General features: G+C 38.4%; 3 protein-coding genes across 3 annotated transcripts; 2 read left to right on the top strand and 1 right to left on the bottom strand.

The window, feature by feature from the left end:
• The first annotated feature begins 1,616 nt into the window (after positions 1-1,616).
• LOC129777192 (ribonuclease Oy) lies at positions 1,617-7,953 on the top strand. The gene is made up of 2 exons (XM_055783320.1): positions 1,617-1,902; positions 2,086-7,953. The coding sequence occupies exons 1-2, from the start codon at positions 1,841-1,843 to the stop codon at positions 2,990-2,992; spliced, it is 969 nt and encodes a 322-aa protein (XP_055639295.1). The 5' UTR covers positions 1,617-1,840; the 3' UTR covers positions 2,993-7,953.
• LOC129777191 (UBX domain-containing protein 1) lies at positions 7,951-9,307 on the bottom strand. Its single transcript, XM_055783319.1, has 3 exons — positions 9,074-9,307; positions 8,421-9,017; positions 7,951-8,364 (listed from the first exon to the last, which is right to left on the bottom strand). Exons 1-3 carry the CDS (start codon positions 9,121-9,123, stop codon positions 8,034-8,036), a joined length of 978 nt encoding a protein of 325 aa, XP_055639294.1. The 5' UTR covers positions 9,124-9,307; the 3' UTR covers positions 7,951-8,033.
• Positions 9,308-16,568: 7,261 nt separating this feature from the next.
• LOC129777110 (magnesium transporter NIPA2) lies at positions 16,569-18,083 on the top strand. Its single transcript, XM_055783182.1, has 2 exons — positions 16,569-16,983; positions 17,136-18,083. The coding sequence occupies exons 1-2, from the start codon at positions 16,770-16,772 to the stop codon at positions 17,990-17,992; spliced, it is 1,071 nt and encodes a 356-aa protein (XP_055639157.1). The 5' UTR covers positions 16,569-16,769; the 3' UTR covers positions 17,993-18,083.
• Positions 18,084-18,401: the final 318 nt, after the last annotated feature.

Raw genomic sequence — 18,401 nt, 5'->3', positions numbered from 1 at the left:
ATTTAAATTGGTCATATAATAATGAAAAGTGTATTTTTTGGTAGTTTCCATCATTTGTACCAAGTTTCAAAAAAATCGTAGAGGGTCGGGTCAGCAGCCGACTGATTTGGGGTGGAATCGCTCTATGCGGGAGTTGTATAAATAAAAGTAATTGACCTTTTTGAACATGAATTTTTCATGATCTAATGTACCTAGTCAGGTTTTTTCATTTGATATCCATATTGATGGACCATTTTGAATTTGCATTTTTATAGATAACTGTGCTCTACCAGTCAAGCTCTTTCATTTGATACACATATTGATGGGGTTTTGATAAAATATGTAGTCAGCCATTTTGTAGCATCCGCCATCTTGGATTTTCAAGATCGTGGAATACGCAGTTTTATAACGACAGCAGAGATAAAGGCGTGTTCCAAATTTCAGGTCAATCGGTCAACAGGAAGGGGGTTAAATTTCTATTGATCTGGGACAGCCCTACAGATAAACATACAAACATACTTACAATAGGTCATGCTAAATAAAACCGTTTAAAAGTATAGTATAAACACTATATTTTTATGTTTTTGATTTTTTTATTATTCTACATATCCCATATTTACATTTAAGTGCCTATTCTATCAAATATCGTTTGAAATCCTATTCAGATTCAACGAAGAAATTGTCACCCAGATTTGGGTGACGGGGCCTCCCAGGAAATACACCCGTCACCCAGATCTGGGTGACAATAATAGTTAACCGCAGGAATTCATGTGAGTTTGAGCCGTTTGAGTACTAACAAAAATAACTGATTAGCATAGAAAAAGTGGAAAAGAAGATCAGTGTCGGCGATCAGCTTAGATACAAACGGCCAACAAGAATTAGTTATTCTTACTCCATTGTATGGAGAAATTTTCAACAATATTCTCATTCATCACCCAGAATAACAAAAATTTTCACCATCTTACAAATTCATTAATTTCATGGTCTTTTTTTGAAAACTCAAACAGTTCAGGCATGTTACGTAGGTTAATAATAGAAAATGTCCGAGATAGTCCAAGATGTTTTGATATAACGTGAGAACGAAAATGGAATTTCTCTATTTCAACTTTTTCCCTCAGAATTCGAAAAGTGAGCAGATTTTCATTCCTTCCCTAGTCCCAAGGAGATATCTAGTTCCAAGGAGATGGTCATCTCTGCAACAAGAAGCCTATAATATTATCTTATTGTGAATTTTGTCATCATCTATATTGTAACATTTTTCGAAAATATAATAGGGTGTTTATGCCTTTTTGAGAAAGAACATTGGCATTGTTCTACTCACAGAGGCTGTTCCCTATTCATAAACACGGCTCATTGTTACTTAACGTTGCTGAGCCATTTGAAAATTATTTGAAATTTAGTACAAAAAATAACATATATCGCAGTAACGATTTTGCGTAATATACCTTCGAAATCTCCAACAGAATCCTTGCATGCCTAAATTTCCAATTTCGTAGAGTGAGCCCCTATATAAAAATCGTCAATTGACATTTTTTCCGAGAGTGTAGAATCTATTTTATCTATCAACCTTGTGGTATTATCAAGCATTCCTTTCCCTCGAAATACAGGATTGACATTTATGGGTTATCATTTCAAAATATTCACTTTCTATTTTGGTTTCTTGTGACTTGGTCACAAACAATTTTCTTAGTAGGAACAAAACCAATTTCACAAACAGTTTAATATTTTTTTAACTGGCAATAACTAGACAAAGTGCGAATTGAAATTGATTAGCAGAGTGAGGAAAGTCGCTGATAATTTGTTCAACAAATGTGCAAATAAAAGTTTTCGTTCCGAATGATAAAAAAGAGAACACCAAAATATGAAACTGGAATACCTGACCATACTGTCCATCTGCCTGCGGAGCTTCGTCATGGCAGGAGAGTGAGTATAGCTCGAATTACAAACTGCGTGTTTGATGTTATTAGATTAACAGTGAACTGAACTTTGTTTGAGCCCTTTGTTCGTGATTGTTTTGAGATGATGCATGCGATCACTGATAGTGCTCTGTTTAAATAGTGTCTCTCTAAATCAGTTTGATTCAGACACTTTGTTTCACAATTTCAGGTCATCCGAGGAGATGTATTCTGTCGAGAGTTCGTCTGAAGAGGAAATGGAAAATGAAGCTGTCCTTGAGGAAGAGCCGGACTTTGATCTGCTAATTTTCACTCAAAGATGGCCAATCACTTCGTGCTACGAATGGCGAGAGCAAAGCGCTAGCCACATTTGCGGTCTTCCATCGCCGAAGAACATTTGGACTATTCATGGAATATGGCCCACCAAGTTGAACACGATAGGGCCAAGCTTTTGCGATAAATCTGCCACATTCAACGTAACCGCTCTGCAATCTATCGAGCAACAGTTGGAACAGTTTTGGATAAATGTGGAGAAAAATAAACCATATGATTCGCTTTGGCGCCACGAATGGTTGAAACATGGAACTTGTGCCGCAGCGGTTCTTACTCAACTCAATACGGAAAACAAGTACTTCGGACAGGGACTATCTTGGCTTCAACAACACTCGATGGCTGATGTTCTCACCGAGGGAGGTATAACGCCTGGAGGTAACTATACAGTTATTGGTATCCACAAGGTTCTAATAGATCGGTTACAAAAGGATGTTGCCATCGAATGCTATCACGATAGCGAAACAAAGCAACAATTCTTGAACGAAATAAGGGTTTGCTTCAGTAAGGAACTGGAGTTGACCGATTGCGACGGGATTCTGTTCAAAGACGTTGCAATCGATTACTCCGCGGGAAAAATTATCACAAACTGTTATCTGAACAAATCCGTTATGTATCCAGCGACGGTGCCTATGTCGAGATTCGACAAAACGCACATGTCTCCGTTCGATCTGCATAAAAAATTTTTAGACGAATACAATCGTAAAAAGTCGAAAGACAGCAAAACTATGAAACTTCTAGTGAACATTTACAAACTGATTCAGCTTCTCAAGTGGACAACTATCTAAAGCAATCAGCGCGGATAAGTTGTACACCACTGCCCATGATTGCATAGTTGACATAAGCGCCAAAAATTAACAAAATGTACCTTTTTTATTGGCACGCATTCTCTACAGTATGATACGTATGCTCAGCGAACAACCTTTTTTAAACATTGAACGATTTCGGAAAATGTCTTGGCGTAAGTATCCAAACATAAAACAAGCATGTTATAACCCCTGCAACATATTAAGCTGTTCCATTGTTTTGAAAACATGGGACAGGGCGAGTTCATGAAGCTCGTCTTGCAATATTTAAAGCTTTAAACAATTAGAATCCGCAACCATTGTCTTATTTGTGACGAGAACCTTGGTTTTCGGTCCACAGCTGGAGATTATTTTCCAAATCGAGAACTTCCTGTAAATTTATCAGCGAAAACGAACTTAAAATTTCTGGGGTCATCTCCTCTGGCAGTGGCCTTATAGAATTTCAGACCTGAGAGCTGTCCAAAATTCATCCTCGCACACATTTCCTCATCTATCACCATGCGTCCTTCTTACTTCGTTGTACAAATTTCGAACGCGTCTTTTAGCCACCAGATCTGTTTTGCCTCATCGTCCTGTTGGGTAGATCACAGGCATGGGATTTACGGTAACCCTCTCGCATACGGATTCTGCGGCAGATCAAACCCTTCTGATCCCACTATACACAAAGCACTGTATTCCGCCCATAGCGATTCAACCGAGCAATCCTATGTTGGTGGTTCCGCTGGATTTACACCAAAAAAAATTATTGTTACGGATTCTCGAAATAAATCCACTTTTCATCGCCAGTCACAATCCGATGGCGAAATGACTTGCTTTCGTACCTGGCAAGCAGCATTTCACATGCGATTTTTCGGGTTTTCTGCTGTTCCGTTTTCAGCTCACGTGGAATTCGTTTCCGTTCTTCTAAATCTTTCCCATGGTCTTGGAGATGGCATCCTGAATCACATTCAGTTGATCAGCGAGTTTTTGTCATGACGGATCAAAAGTGCTTGCAATCCCTCGAACTTTTTTCTGGAATTTTTCACGCGTTGTCACGTCAAAATTACCAATTTATAAAATTACCATTTTTATATTTTAATGTGCTGAACCACTCATTGCGATTTTTCAAGAGCATGTTTTTCCAAATATAGTTATCATGTACCCAACACTGAGCCTATGTCGAACATGAGTCGAGAGGTCAACTGTTGCGGTTTCCCCTTCGATTTCGGACTGTTTCGTGCATTACTCAAATAAACAATACTCCCCGCGCTCACACTCCTTCAGTAAATAAATATAACAGCCTTATTTTAAATATTTCCCTTAAGGGGGTATTCTAGTGTAGAGACACGAATTTCGAATTTTCCATAATTGGAAGTAAATGTTAAGTGCCAGTAGAAATGTGTTGGAAGTTACTATAATTCAGAAAAAACACTCGTAACTTCCGATATTCGTTTCAAAAAATACACGAACGTGTGCGGGTTTTTTTGTTAAAATAAATACAACAATATAACAACGATTACCACCTGAAGGTTTCCTCTATTGGTCCATTTATATCCGAATTGATGAATTGCAATGCTTTCGAAGCTCCGAGATCCGCACTTCTCAAATGATAGTCTAGTCTGCTTTCACATCGGACAGATTCGCCAATCTTTTGTAGATTTTCGCTGATCTGGATACCATCGGCTAACTCGATAGCGAGCTTCCTGATGCTACCCGCGTTTAAGTAACTCATATGCGATCAAGTAACATTTTATGCGAACGGCTGCATGTTTCCAGTAGATACACATATCAAGGCAGCAATAGGTTTACGACAAGCCTTTTCCGATTTGAAATGATTGTTGTTATGGGTCCCAGTAGCCACTACCTTATCGTTATTAATTTTCAAAAAGTTTAATCGGTTTCTGGACTTCCGGATTTTATGCTCCGTAACACAAGTGCGCTGCTTAGAAAGCGCACTTGGAATTCTGCCAGGATGGCGTCTTAGGAATCCATTCACCCACTTGTATCCAGGAACACTCCCCTTAAGTGAGTTCTCCCCTTTCACGGTTCGCAGAAAATATGCCACAGATGTCTTCAAACGTTTCTTTTCAATCGGAAACCCGACTCTGGATGCCTCGATTACCCATAGGACGATGCTTTCTTCCACTTCTTCCGAAAACTGAGTGTTTTCCAGGGCGTTTCACGTTACCATTCAATTTCAGTTGTGCACGGAGAGCTCTTTCCGGGATTCTTTGATATTTTGGTGCTCAGCGTTTTGAAATACCTTTTCTTGTCATCTCCATGGCGAAAACAAGCTGTTGACGGGAATAACGCATATTTTTCTTTCCCTTCTTCATCCTGCGCAGAGTAAGAAACATAAACAAAACATTGAGAGCTTAATTCTGCGCATTAAAAAATCCTCTTTTTCTGAGGGTTTATTTATTTTATTCACTTCAAATAAGTCACATTCAGATATAAAAAACTTAAAATTTACTGATTTCGGATCTGCAATACTTTTTTCGTTAAATTGGGGAGAAGAAAGAATTTGTTGCGTCTTAGCGTCGATGCTTACAGGAAAAACAATTCGACACTTTCAGTGATGTCGGTTTTGTTTTTAATATTTGTTTTCTGTACAACTCATTTTTTTTCGGTGAATTATCTGGTGATTACAAAATCCAAAGAAGAATCAAACTATTCAACATTATTAATACGCACAATCAATAGTTAAATGGTGTTGGAAACAGGGAAACTAATCCCCTGGATTTATGGAATTTTAATTGTCGTTTCGCTAGGGCAGCCACTATCTCATCATTATCAAACGGCTCCAGAATAGTCCGTCGATACGAAGCAAATGGTCTGCTTTTAAGTAGGGATTTTGCTTGTTTTTTACCTTTTTCTTGTGCGTGGCGCCTGGTTGCCAACGCATGGAATGGTACTTTGCTGATGATTTCCGAATCTAAACACTGAATATGGCCTAACTTTTTAACTTTATTAATCTAAAAGACTTGAACTGCTAACTAACTTGGTTGTTGAACGAAATTTAACTGGTTAAGTGAACCAAATGAACTTTGTATTTGGACTAGTTGCTTGAACGAATTGAACTGAGTTGTTAGGCAAGAATCCCGAGTATATATACGCGAAATTCTTACCCAGCCTGAATCTGTAAGAGTGAGAGAAAAGATCTCCCCCTTCCCTACCCAGATAACCGAGACCGTATCGGTTATCTGCTTGTTACAAAATTTCACCCGCTTGTTTGTGCGGTGTCCAATCCTATCTGCCCCCATGGGAATTTTCCTATTCCTGTTTCTTATCTTCCACTACGCCGCGTAGGGTCCCAAACAAACGTATGCATCATTTTTTCCATACTAATTTTGTGCGTCATATACTATGCGCCGCTTATCGCTTAAACACATGCGTTTAGCGCCTATTCTTTCTCTGCTCTTCGCGCTCATGCGGTAAAGGGCTAGTACTAAGAAAACAATTTTTATCACCTCTCGGGTGGCCCATACGGCGCTCTCGCCTTCGGTCTTCCGTAATTGCAATAAAATACGCAATATTTATTATGCACAATTCTTGCTTGTGTTGAGTCATAAAACTCTGGCGCGCTTATCTTCTGGAAAGATGGAAAGATGAAACAAATAGTTCCCTTTTGCTGACAATGATTACATTTGTTATGCAAGTACATCTGTAGCGCCTCATATTTATTATGCGCTTGTATGTGCTTCACAAATATATTATTATTTTATTGTGGGCCCTGCTATCTAAGCTGAGTCCGTAACAGGTGTATTTAAACTAAAAAAAAACAAAAGTCCGCTGAGTTAGATTGAGTTATAGTATGGCTCTAAACCTGTAAACTGAGGCGGATTTGGGAAAAATTCTGTCAAGTCATTGAATAACTAGAGTGTCCAAAGTAGCCCCATTCGACGATATGCCATTCTGTATTAACATTGGTTGTTTCGGCTGGATGACGTCCCCATTGAGCTTCTTTTGAATTCATAGGAGCCAACATATCGTGTTCCCCACTGACACTCTCAGTTTGTCCCCTAAGGCGTGTTCCCCACTGACAGTTCCGATTAAAAATTCTTTCTAACGACATGACATTTACATATTTCAAATTTCTCATCTTAGCATACGGCATAGGAGTCTCCCGTGTTTCTCAACACAATTAGTTTAAAAATCTTTTTGAAGCTCTGCTGAAGTAATCCAATAATCACGCTTATCCATCAACATTGAAATTTTTCCAATTAAAAAACAAACCATAAAGCCAGATGCTTACGCCAAGCTATCCGAAAAAACTAAACGGGGTTAACATGTGAGAACTCACAAATTGTATTTTAATTTTAATCAACCAGACAGATTATTTCATTGGAAGTATTAATAAATATTTTATAGGAATAAAAAGCAACAAACATTCGTTTCACATCAGCGATGGCGATAACGTCAACTATGCAATCATGAGTGTATCGAATATAATTTTTTAACCTGCCGAGTATTTTTTTTCTTTTACAATATATTGATTTTTTTTACACTAGGCTTTGAAATTTTTGAACCAATTCCATCCACCCAGAAAATAGTTATTATGTTTTGTTAAAAAAAAACATTAACATTTCCGTTTTTTTCCTATTGATAAACGTGAATGATTTTCTTGCACAATCGATCAATAATCGAATCCCAAACCAGGCCGTCGATTGAAAACATTACCTTTGTAAATATTCAAAAGTTCAATTTGCAATGAGATTGATATTAACATCACAAAACTACATCACAGAACTTAAATAATTTAGGTAAGCCCAACAAAATAGATACTAACATCACAAAAGAAAACAAACATCACATATATTAAGTAATAGTTAGGACGTGACGGAAACACAATAATGTGTGTGTTCATCCGGAGATCGGCATGGGATGCTTTCTTTTAGCGGGTTAGGCAGTCAGTATACATCACAATTTAATTTTTGACGAAATAAATATTCGAAAAAACACCATTTAAAGTTTATCATTTATTCCCTTACATGCTTGTTGTTAGTCTCGCTCTTAGATAATAATTCAACTCTCCAATTCCTGCTCACGGTGACTTTGTGACGATCAACACTGCCGAAGGTACCAGACCAAGTTGCTCGAGCGGTACGTCATAATCCTCCGGACTGAACACTTTCCGGGGAAAGCTTGTCATCAATCCGAACGGTGCCGGATTGGTTCCCAGCTTCAGTTGGACAAACAATCGCACTGCTGCTAGTTGTTCCTTAGCTTCAAACGTCTCGACAAGAGTGCTACCATCCAACAGACGGATCTGTATGCGTGCATTGCTATAGTTTTTCGCTGCTGCTGGTTTCACTGTTTGGTCTGCTGCTGGCGGTGACACAACGGCGGTGACCGGTGGAGAAGTAGTGATTTCACTAAAAGAATGTATTGTTTCTACAAACAATTCCAACTCATAACATTTATGACTCACCCCGATTGTTTTGCCTTTCGTGCAGCTTTATCTGCTTCTATTTGTGCCTTCACCCGATCCCGGGCAGCTTTCTCTTCCATCTTCTCTCGTTTTCGCTGATCCATAATTTTCTTCATCTCTTGTTCCTCCAGTTTACGGCGTGCCTCCAGCATATCTTTACCGGACTTGATCCTCAGTCGTTCTCGCTCCTGTGCCTCCTTCTTATCGTTCTCCTCTCGCTCCAACCGCTTTCGTTTCATTTTATCCTCTAGCAAGGCTAGTTGTGCTTTCCTTTCATCCTCCGTGAGAGGTTTCTTCTCCTCGGTAGACTCCGAAAAGCTGCTATGGTTTGTCTTAGCAGCATGGAATTCTACCTCGTCCTGGGATTTGAATAATTTTCCACATTCATCACACTTGAGTGATTTGGCTACGGCTGCCGGCTCACTCGATGAAGCATCACCAGTGCTGGCAGTGCTGTCTTCCGCGGATGTCTGCATTTGTTCCGGTTGGGCAGCCAAAGAACCACTGCTTGAAGGGATATCCTCATCAGCGTGTGCCAACAACCATTCCATAGCCGCCTCCACTCCCTTGTGATTAGTAACCTCAAGAGCTCTTTTTCTGTGTGAGAAAGGAAGATTTATACAAGTAAAAATGGGAATGTAAACAATGCTTACGCTTTTTCTTCGGGGAAACCCATGTCTATTAAAGTTTGAATATCCGACATTGTTTGAGAATTATGTGACTGTGCGGTACACTCGAATATGTTACAGAAGAATAATAATTATCGTTGAAAATATTGCTAAAATAATCGCTGAGTCGTGATCCTTTCCCTGCAGCCGGGATTCTGACGTTTCAAAGTATGTTTGTCTTATTTTTCAGGCCGATATACAATTGGACTTAAACCGTTCCGAGTTCGATAGTGAAAAGTGGGAAATTGTGACACATTTGTAATAGCGAATTCGTTTTTAAAACTGAGTTAGTGCCAAACTGACCCTGTAATAAAAAAATGTTTTCAGTTTCACGAATGCGATGGCTTGTTGGTGTGCGTTATATAGGGCCCTATTCCAGAAGACGAGACTAGCAGACGAGCGCTCGTCTCGTTTGTTTTTATATTCCAGAAGCCGAGCTCTACTAAAAACAGATGACTAGCTCGTCTGGCTTGACGACCGTTCGGTCGCGCTTGTCGATGAACCAGTCGAGTCGTCTAGTTTGTTTAATGTGTTTTTACACCTTGTGGATTTAAAGCATCGGTATTCTTCTGTTCCGCCTTTATCTTCAAAATTTGTTTCATGGTTAAACTAGTATTACATAAGCAATGTATATGTTTTCAACTGCAACCATCAAATTCAATTCAGTAATTGCAAACTTTTACAGATTTTCAAATGGGCATTCTCCGAATCACACAATCAAATGTAAACATTGAAATTCATTTCCAGGGATGCCAGGTGACTGTTTTGAATATATTTCACGGTACGCAGCATGGAACGGTCGTCGAGCCAGACGAGCTACTCATCTGTTCGTCGAGCTCGTTTTCTGGAATAGGGCCCATATTCTTGCAATTTCGGAAAAAATCCTCTTATTTCATCACATAAAATAAATATTCGAATACGTTAAAGTAAATTTTATTCATGATTTTGATTTTGAAAGCATGTTTATTCCACCTGAATGTCCATCATTATTTTCGCCTCCCAATGAAAGCACACGAAGCTTACCCAGCAAACATTAAATCGCATAACAAGCGTATATATAATATCATATGCCCTAAAATTTGGTTGGCATATAATGCGCCTAACTGGCATATGCATGCAAAAGTGGAGGCTATATACATACATGGCAAATGCTTACCGAATTCGTTTGGATGAATATGCAACTTTGACCGGCTATAATAGCGATTATGTTGAATTGAATTGCGATCTAATTTGAATATGTTCATGAATTGTCAAAGCACCATATACGACTTTTGCCATACTCATATACGATTTATTACAGACATAGAAAAAAACAAATGGTGCAAAATATTTCCGTGAAATCTTTATTGTAGCCTCACGAATCGCCATTTTTATATATGAATATTTATGTTTGTTGAAATAATAATTGTTTGATTGACTTGTGTTGGGAGTGGAATATGAATGTTTAAAATGGCACAGATTGATGTTTGGTGAAAACTGCTGCGATGTGGGTTCGAACTCCGGTCGTCGGGATTATCCACCAGCTATCTCGCGCGGCTATCTGAAATTTAATTCAACAGCAGTGCATCAGCATTTCATTGGCATTTCAATATGATGTAATATGTTCGTTATTAGGATCTAATATGATTTACTGTTTCATAATTTTCTTCAGCATGCAACACGATTTACTACAGTACTGAATCGATTTAAATTATACGCTTATACGACACACAATCTGCATCAGCATAATATACGCATATGATGCGGATTAAATATATTTTACAACAATGTACATAATAAAATTGATGTTTATTATACTGAATTGCGACTTAATTTGATAATGGTATATAAAATCGAGTTTTTACATTTTATGCGATTTCAAATATACACGATACATACTTTGATTGATATTATATGCGATTATGATTTATTCGGATTTCTTGTAAGACTTGACATGTGCAAAATTATACGATTCAATGTTTGCTGGGTAATGCCGTCTACGCGAATATACTCCTCAAAATCAGAATCCGAATTGGATTACGATTCTAATAATAAAAAAGGAAAAGCAGCAGGTTTTTCATATTCATAGTCTTTTTTTAGATTATCCAAAACAATACTCGGAACTTGACAGTTCAGTATAGTTGTATTGGTAAACCCGAGTGCAAATCCGTGAAACATCTCAATGCGAAACTAACAGCTTTCGGGGTGAACCTAGTGCGAAACTGGGTTGAAACTGAGTTAATAAAAAAAACGTTTCGACAGCAGTTAGTGTGGCACTGGAGTTGGAACTGAACAAAAATGAATTCGCTATGTATAAACTGAATGAATAAAAAACATCAACACTTTATAATATTTTTCAATTGAATTTCAACTCAGTACTTGTTAGTATTAAACAGGTAATACTATGAGGGTCGTTTGAAATGCCCGTCCAAAATCGGAGAGATGGCACTACTGGAATGAATAATGTTTTTTTTCAGTTAGTAACATCTCTTGGAAAAACTCCCATCAAGTTACACTCATATCGGTCTGTTCCTTTATGTTTGACATTCGTTTCAATAGTGCAAGTCGAGCGATTTTTTGTCCATCAAGACAACACATCAGGTCACCCCTAAGCAATTGTGGTCGTTAAATTAATGAAAATAGGGTTCCAGCTCGTTTCACATTACCACCCCTACTATTCAGACATGGATAGATCCAATTATTCGAAAGGGATCTACAAACTAGTGCGGATGGACGAAGTGTATAAGATTAAATTTTTGAGGTACGATTACGTCTTTCGGGAACATATTGGGGTACAAATTGAAAATCGAAGACCGAGCACATCGTGAAAATTGTCCAATTTCAAACGCTTATTGCTCAGTCATTTCATGATGGATTGATGAAGTTTTTGCGTCAATCGATTTCGGTACTTCATAACAATTTTTTATATTGAATAAAATAGTATATGTCATGAAACTAACTTTCGAACAATTGAAAAATCTCAACCCCTATCCTAACGGAAATACCCACTTCTGATTTGTCGAATTGACGACACATGCGGCGGGTCCCTAAAAGAGACATCAAAACCAAGCTGCCTGGGAGAAATAGGCATTGTAAATACATGGAAGTATGGGGAACTTTTGCTCCCACCGAATTGTGTTCCCTAACAGAGACATCGAAACCAAGCTGCCTGGGGGAAAACGGCATTGCAAATACATAAAAGTAGGGGAAGCTTTCGTTCCTACCGAAATGTATTCCCTAACAGAGATATCAAAACTAAGTAGCCCGGGGGAAATCGGCATTGCAAATATATGAAAGTCGGGGGCATTTTTATATTACAAGTAAGGTGAGTGATACGATTAATTCTAGCAAATAAAATTTAAATTTGGATCTTTAATGTTGGTTTCTTCGTGAAATTTCATATCAATGACCGATCGTGTATTGTGAAAAATTTAGCACAAGTGTAAGTGCAAAATTGTATATGGTAGCAGTTGTGCTAAAAATGATTTGAAATATGAAACGATTTATTTCAATTTTCATTAATAAAAACCAAGGTGTATTCCCGCTCGAGAACGGGTCGTTTGGTTTAAGCTGTCTGTTTTGTTATGTTCATTTTCACCCAAGGAAAGTTTATACGGTGAGAAAATTTGGAAAAGTGGAGAAATATTAGAAAAAGTGATTTCCTATATGCTCTACATTTAGTATTAGTTATTGTTAGTTCCATTAAAATCAGCATTATCCTATACAACATTTGTGAGTTTTTTTTTCTTTATTTCATCCATACATAACACAGGAAGCATCTCGTCTAGGATTACAGAGGGCGGTTTTCATCATATCTCGGTCCACTTCGGTATCGTTTATCTGATACGCACCATCCAACGACTGTTTACCATCCTTCTGTCATCATCACTCGGTAAATACTGGTGGAGTGAACAAACAATTCCAGTAACCAAACAAAACGGCCCTTTTCAGGGCCACCAAATCGTTTACAAAGAGTTAAACGATGTAATTCTTCAAACATATCCAGAATCAACAGATAGCCTAACGGAATCCTACGTCAACTATGCGGTCGTGTCTCGGACACAACCATCCTGTGATTTTTTTTTTTGAAAATAAGAAAGGTTTATCCTGAATAACGTAGTTTTTACTTTGCACGAACTTTTCAAACGAACCTCGTACATTGAGACAGGGAATTGTAACTAATGCTTAATGTTAATATTGTGAATGTTGAATAATTCGCTGTATTTAACCGACCCGAAATAATTCAGGAGGTGATAGAGAATGTTATTTGATGAAATAATATCCTTTTTGACATACAGTCGAATCTGAACTATGACAGAGTAACTAAATATTTTTTGGTTTTGTGTTCTGTTTGCATCTGCTGGTTTTAATTGATTGAAGAAAAGTACGCTACTTAGATTCTGTTTGATGGATGAGAAAATTTGGTACTGAATCTATCTATCTATCTTCTATATATATTTATATATATATATATATATATATTTCTTTCTGTCTGTCTGATTCTTATGGACTCGGAAACTACTGAACCGATCAACATGAAAATTGGTTTGTATGGGGTTTTTGGGGCCGGGGAAGGTTTTCGTGATAGTTTGAGACCCCTCTACCCCTCTCTAAGGGGGGGGCTGTCATACAAATTAAACACAAATTTCTTTGAAATAATAAATGAAACCAAATTAGGCATATTGAGGTTTTAGGGTACAATGAATGTTTCTATGGTAGTCAGAATCTCCACCCCGCTCTCTAAGGGGGGGCTGCCATACAAATGAAACACAAATTTCTGCATTACTCGAGAATTAATCAAGCAAACGAAAACAAATTAGAAGACCAATCTATGATTGGACCCATGAACTTGTTCATAGTAAGAAAACGTGAATGTTTGAAGGTATTGATAACAGAAAACAAATTTTGGCCGGGACGAAGTTTGCTGGGTCAGCTAGTATCCTCTAAAAACACGTCATATTCAAGGAACTTATACTTGTCTCGTTCAATTTGGTTGAGATATCTGCCAAATAACACGACTTGACTGCATTATGAGTGGCTAGTTCTAGAATACGCGTGTGCGAGCGCGGAAGAAATATTTAAATCTCGCGGTTGGGTAGGACTCGAACCCGCAGCCTCCGGCATAATGGACAAGTTTTCGATAACAAGCGACGGCTGCAAGAATAACATGGAATCAGATTTCTTAGAAACATGGCTGACATTAGCGCTGTGTCTGTATCGGTGTATCGGTTGCGTCTGATGAAAGAAGCTTTTCGAAGCTTATAAACTCATTAATGTTGGAGACCAGAGATTTATGAATATAAACTGTTGGAGACCAGAGACTCATGCAGAAGTCCATGTGATATGTGGACAGCCCCTTCCTTGTTGCAAACATCAAAGGGTGTGTGGAAGGGGAGATCTACGAAAGCTACCAAGACCTCCTGTTAATCGCACTTCATTTAAAAAGAGTGTATGGTAAGAAATGACTAATAATTTGGTGCTACAGCAGAGCCCCGATTCTACGAGGAGCAAGTTGACCGCGGATAACGAAAATCGTGTAATAAAAAATTAACAATGAGCAAACACTACTAAACTCATCTCACAACAATTCAATTGTTTACTAAATGAAGACATGTTATTATGGGCCTGATCACGAACGTCACTTCACGGTGAAAACAAAATAAAGTTTATATAACCTTGCATACAAATCATTCCGCTTTCAACGTGAAGTGACGTTCATGATCAGGCCCTATATCTGCCATCTTTGTGCTGGGCTGTTTACATGTGGAATGGGCTGGATTGTGATATTCTTGAAACGCCAAGACACGCGCGATCTACAGCGATCAGTATGCCACAGCGTGCGATGAATTCAATCGTTTCGCATCGAATCGCACAGCATCGCGTTTACTCTGTCGTCGGCCCAACTTCGGACATTTGGAGCGCCGAAGGAAAAGACGTCGGAAGTAACAGTCGAGTTCCTAAAATCCGAATCTGTACATTGGACATTTTGAATAAAAGATGAAGAAGAAGATTGAAAAATCACAGGATGGTTGTGTCCGAGACACGACCGCATAGTTGACGTAGGATTCCGTTAGGCTATCTGTTGATTCTGGATATGTTTGAAGAATTACATCGTTAAACTCTTTGTTAACGATTTGGTGGCCCTGAAAAGGGCCGTTTTGTTTGGTTACTGGAATTGTTTGTTCACTCCACCAGTATTTACCGAGTGATGATGACAGAAGGATGGTAAACAGTCGTTGGATGGTGCGTATCAGATAAACGATACCGAAGTGGACCGAGATATGATGAAAACCGCCCTCTGTAATCCTAGACGAGATGCTTCCTGTGTTATGTATGGATGAAATAAAGAAAAAAAAACTCACAAATGTTGTATAGGATAATGCTGATTTTAATGGAACTAACAATAACTAATACTAAATGTAGAGCATATAGGAAATCACTTTTTCTAATATTTCTCCACTTTTCCAAATTTTCTCACCGTATAAACTTTCCTTGGGTTAAAATGAACATAACAAAACAGACAGCTTAAACCAAACGACCCGTTCTCGAGCGGGAATACACCTTGGTTTTTATTAATGAAAATTGAAATAAATCGTTCCATATTTCAAATCATTTTTAACACAACTGCTACCATATACAATTTTGCACTTACACTTGTGCTAAATTTTTCACAATACACGATCGGTCATTGATATGAAATTTCACGAAGAAACCAACATTAAAGATCCAAATTTAAATTTTATTTGCTAGAATTAATCGTATCACTCACCTTACTTGTAATATAAAAATGCCCCCGACTTTCATATATTTGCAATGCCGATTTCCCCCGGGCTACTTAGTTTTGATATCTCTGTTAGGGAATACATTTCGGTAGGAACGAAAGCTTCCCCTACTTTTATGTATTTGCAATGCCGTTTTCCCCCAGGCAGCTTGGTTTCGATGTCTCTGTTAGGGAACACAATTCGGTGGGAGCAAAAGTTCCCCATACTTCCATGTATTTACAATGCCTATTTCTCCCAGGCAGCTTGGTTTTGATGTCTCTTTTAGGGACCCGCCGCATGTGTCGTCAATTCGACAAATCAGAAGTGGGTATTTCCGTTAGGATAGGGGTTGAGATTTTTCAATTGTTCGAAAGTTAGTTTCATGACATATACTATTTTATTCAATATAAAAAATTGTTATGAAGTACCGAAATCGATTGACGCAAAAACTTCATCAATCCATCATGAAATGACTGAGCAATAAGCGTTTGAAATTGGACAATTTTCACGATGTGCTCGGTCTTCGATTTTCAATTTGTACCCCAATATGTTCCCGAAAGACGTAATCGTACGTCAAAACAAAGTGTACATCTGTATACATCCATTGACTCGATTTTTTTACATTTTTATGCGAGGAATCAATTTCACAGAGAAAAATAGGGCTGTGTCTCCACATATTGATTTTATTTCTCGAATTACCCACATTGAACGGTATCTTGCACTTGTAAACAAACGTCAAAACAAAGTATCAAATTGGTTCATAATTCAAATGAAACAAAACAGAAGTCGAAACGGGAAACCTTACAGTAATAGTTGAATAGGGAATAAGGAGTGCGGAGATTTTGTTCAATCTATTCGAAATACAATCTATAATGAAGAGTTGATTCATTTACTGCCTGCATTCGTCGTACAGACTCGTTCTATTGATAAGAATATCAAAAATGGCATCACGAGAGTCGGTCAACTCCTTGTACAAGCAGCAGGATTTCTACATTGGTTTATCATTGGCATTATCCAGCAGTTTCTTCATTGGTTCGAGTTTTATCATCAAGAAAATTGGCCTGATTAGATTGTCCAGAGTAGGATCGATGCGAGCAAGCGCCGGAGGCTTCGGGTATCTCAAAGATTGGATCTGGTGGGCCGGTTTGATATGCAGTGAGTATTGAGCTATGATCTATTATGACTCATCGCAGGGCTTTCCTCGTTCAACGCACATCATGTTTATTACTCATGGAGATAAGAATGTTTTTGGGGATATAATCCCATCAATTTGATTCAACATTGCTAATATAAATCTTTCGTTTCAGTGGGAATCGGCGAGGCAGCAAATTTCGCGGCGTACGCGTTCGCCCCAGCCTCACTAGTCACACCACTGGGGGCACTCAGTGTGATCGTAACAGCAGTGTTAGCTTCCAAATTTCTCAAAGAGCGACTGAATCTCCTTGGTAAACTGGGTTGTTTTCTGTGTATAATAGGATCTACTATTATCGTCATTCATTCCCCGAAGGATGGAGAGATCGATGATTTGGGATTGTTGGTGGAGAAACTACAGGCTCCGGCTTTCATCACGTATGTGATGCTCATCCTGTCCCTATCCTTGTTCATCGGATGCTGCTGGGGGCCACGATATGGCCACAAGAATGTGCTCGTTTACATTTTGTTGTGTTCTGCAATCGGAAGCCTGACAGTGATGTCATGCAAAGCACTCGGATTAGCATTGCGGGACACAATCTCAGGAAAATCAAATGACTTCGGGATGTGGCTCCCTTATTTCCTAATCGTCATCACTGCGGTGTTTGTTGGAATTCAAATAAACTATCTAAACAAAGCGCTGGACATGTTCAACACCAGCATCGTCACTCCAATCTATTATGTTATTTTCACTACGCTAGTCATTTCGGCATCGGCAATTCTGTTCAAGGAATGGGGTCGCATGAAAGCCGTAGACGTTATTGGAGATTTATGCGGGTTCTTCGTGGTCATTGTAGCTGTTATTCTGCTAAACGCTTTCCGCGAAATGGATATTAGCTTGAACGACGTAAAAGGAATAATGCGGCCGAAGCGCGAAATGCTATCTCAGAAAGGCCAATTCGAAGAGTTTCTCGGCGAGAGTAGTAATGGAACCCAGAAGCTGTATGGAACAGGAGATTATCGATCGGTCTGATTTAGATGCGTTGGTATCACGAGGCAGCTTAGAAATAAATAAAATTAATAAAACGATTTAATGGTATGAAGTTACTGTTAATAAAATAAACTATATAAAATCAGTCGAACTAGAACAGTGATTTTCAACCAGTGGGAACTTCCCCCCTAGTGGGGAATTTAATCATTAGAGGGGGGGGTGAATTGTGCAAGGGACTTGTGCACATTTACTTCGCTTTGAAAAGGACAATGATTAACAAGAATTTTCACAAAAACTATCGGATACGCTAAAATTTGCGATCCTCGGCCATCTTTTTCAAATCTGAAATGTAATGTTCAATTGAACAACTCGTAATGTTCGAAAGACTTTGAATGAATGATGATTGAAACAATACAGGAGACCATAAAATAGGAAATTGCACAGCTTTCGT

The sequence above is a fragment of the Toxorhynchites rutilus genome, chromosome 3, assembly GCF_029784135.1.
Source record: "Toxorhynchites rutilus septentrionalis strain SRP chromosome 3, ASM2978413v1, whole genome shotgun sequence".
Classification (NCBI taxonomy): Eukaryota; Metazoa; Arthropoda; class Insecta; order Diptera; family Culicidae; genus Toxorhynchites; species Toxorhynchites rutilus.
Note: the sequence above shows the minus strand (reverse complement) of the source record. Positions and strands in the feature narration are given on the sequence as shown.

Bases quoted from the DNA above. Each gene is read 5' to 3' on its own strand.
- LOC129777192 (XM_055783320.1), top strand. From the start codon at position 1,841: ATGAAACTGGAATACCTGACCATACTGTCCATCTGCCTGCGGAGCTTC. The intron at 1,903-2,085 runs GTGAGTATAGCT...TCACAATTTCAG, and splicing joins AGCTTCGTCATGGCAGGAGA to GTCATCCGAGGAGATGTATT.
- LOC129777191 (XM_055783319.1), bottom strand. From the start codon at position 9,123: ATGTCGGATATTCAAACTTTAATAGACATGGGTTTCCCCGAAGAAAAA. The intron at 9,018-9,073 runs GTAAGCATTGTT...TTTCTCACACAG, and splicing joins GGTTTCCCCGAAGAAAAAGC to AAAAAGAGCTCTTGAGGTTA. The intron at 8,365-8,420 runs GTGAGTCATAAA...ACATTCTTTTAG, and splicing joins CGAAAGGCAAAACAATCGGG to TGAAATCACTACTTCTCCAC.
- LOC129777110 (XM_055783182.1), top strand. From the start codon at position 16,770: ATGGCATCACGAGAGTCGGTCAACTCCTTGTACAAGCAGCAGGATTTC. The intron at 16,984-17,135 runs GTGAGTATTGAG...CTTTCGTTTCAG, and splicing joins GTGGGCCGGTTTGATATGCA to TGGGAATCGGCGAGGCAGCA.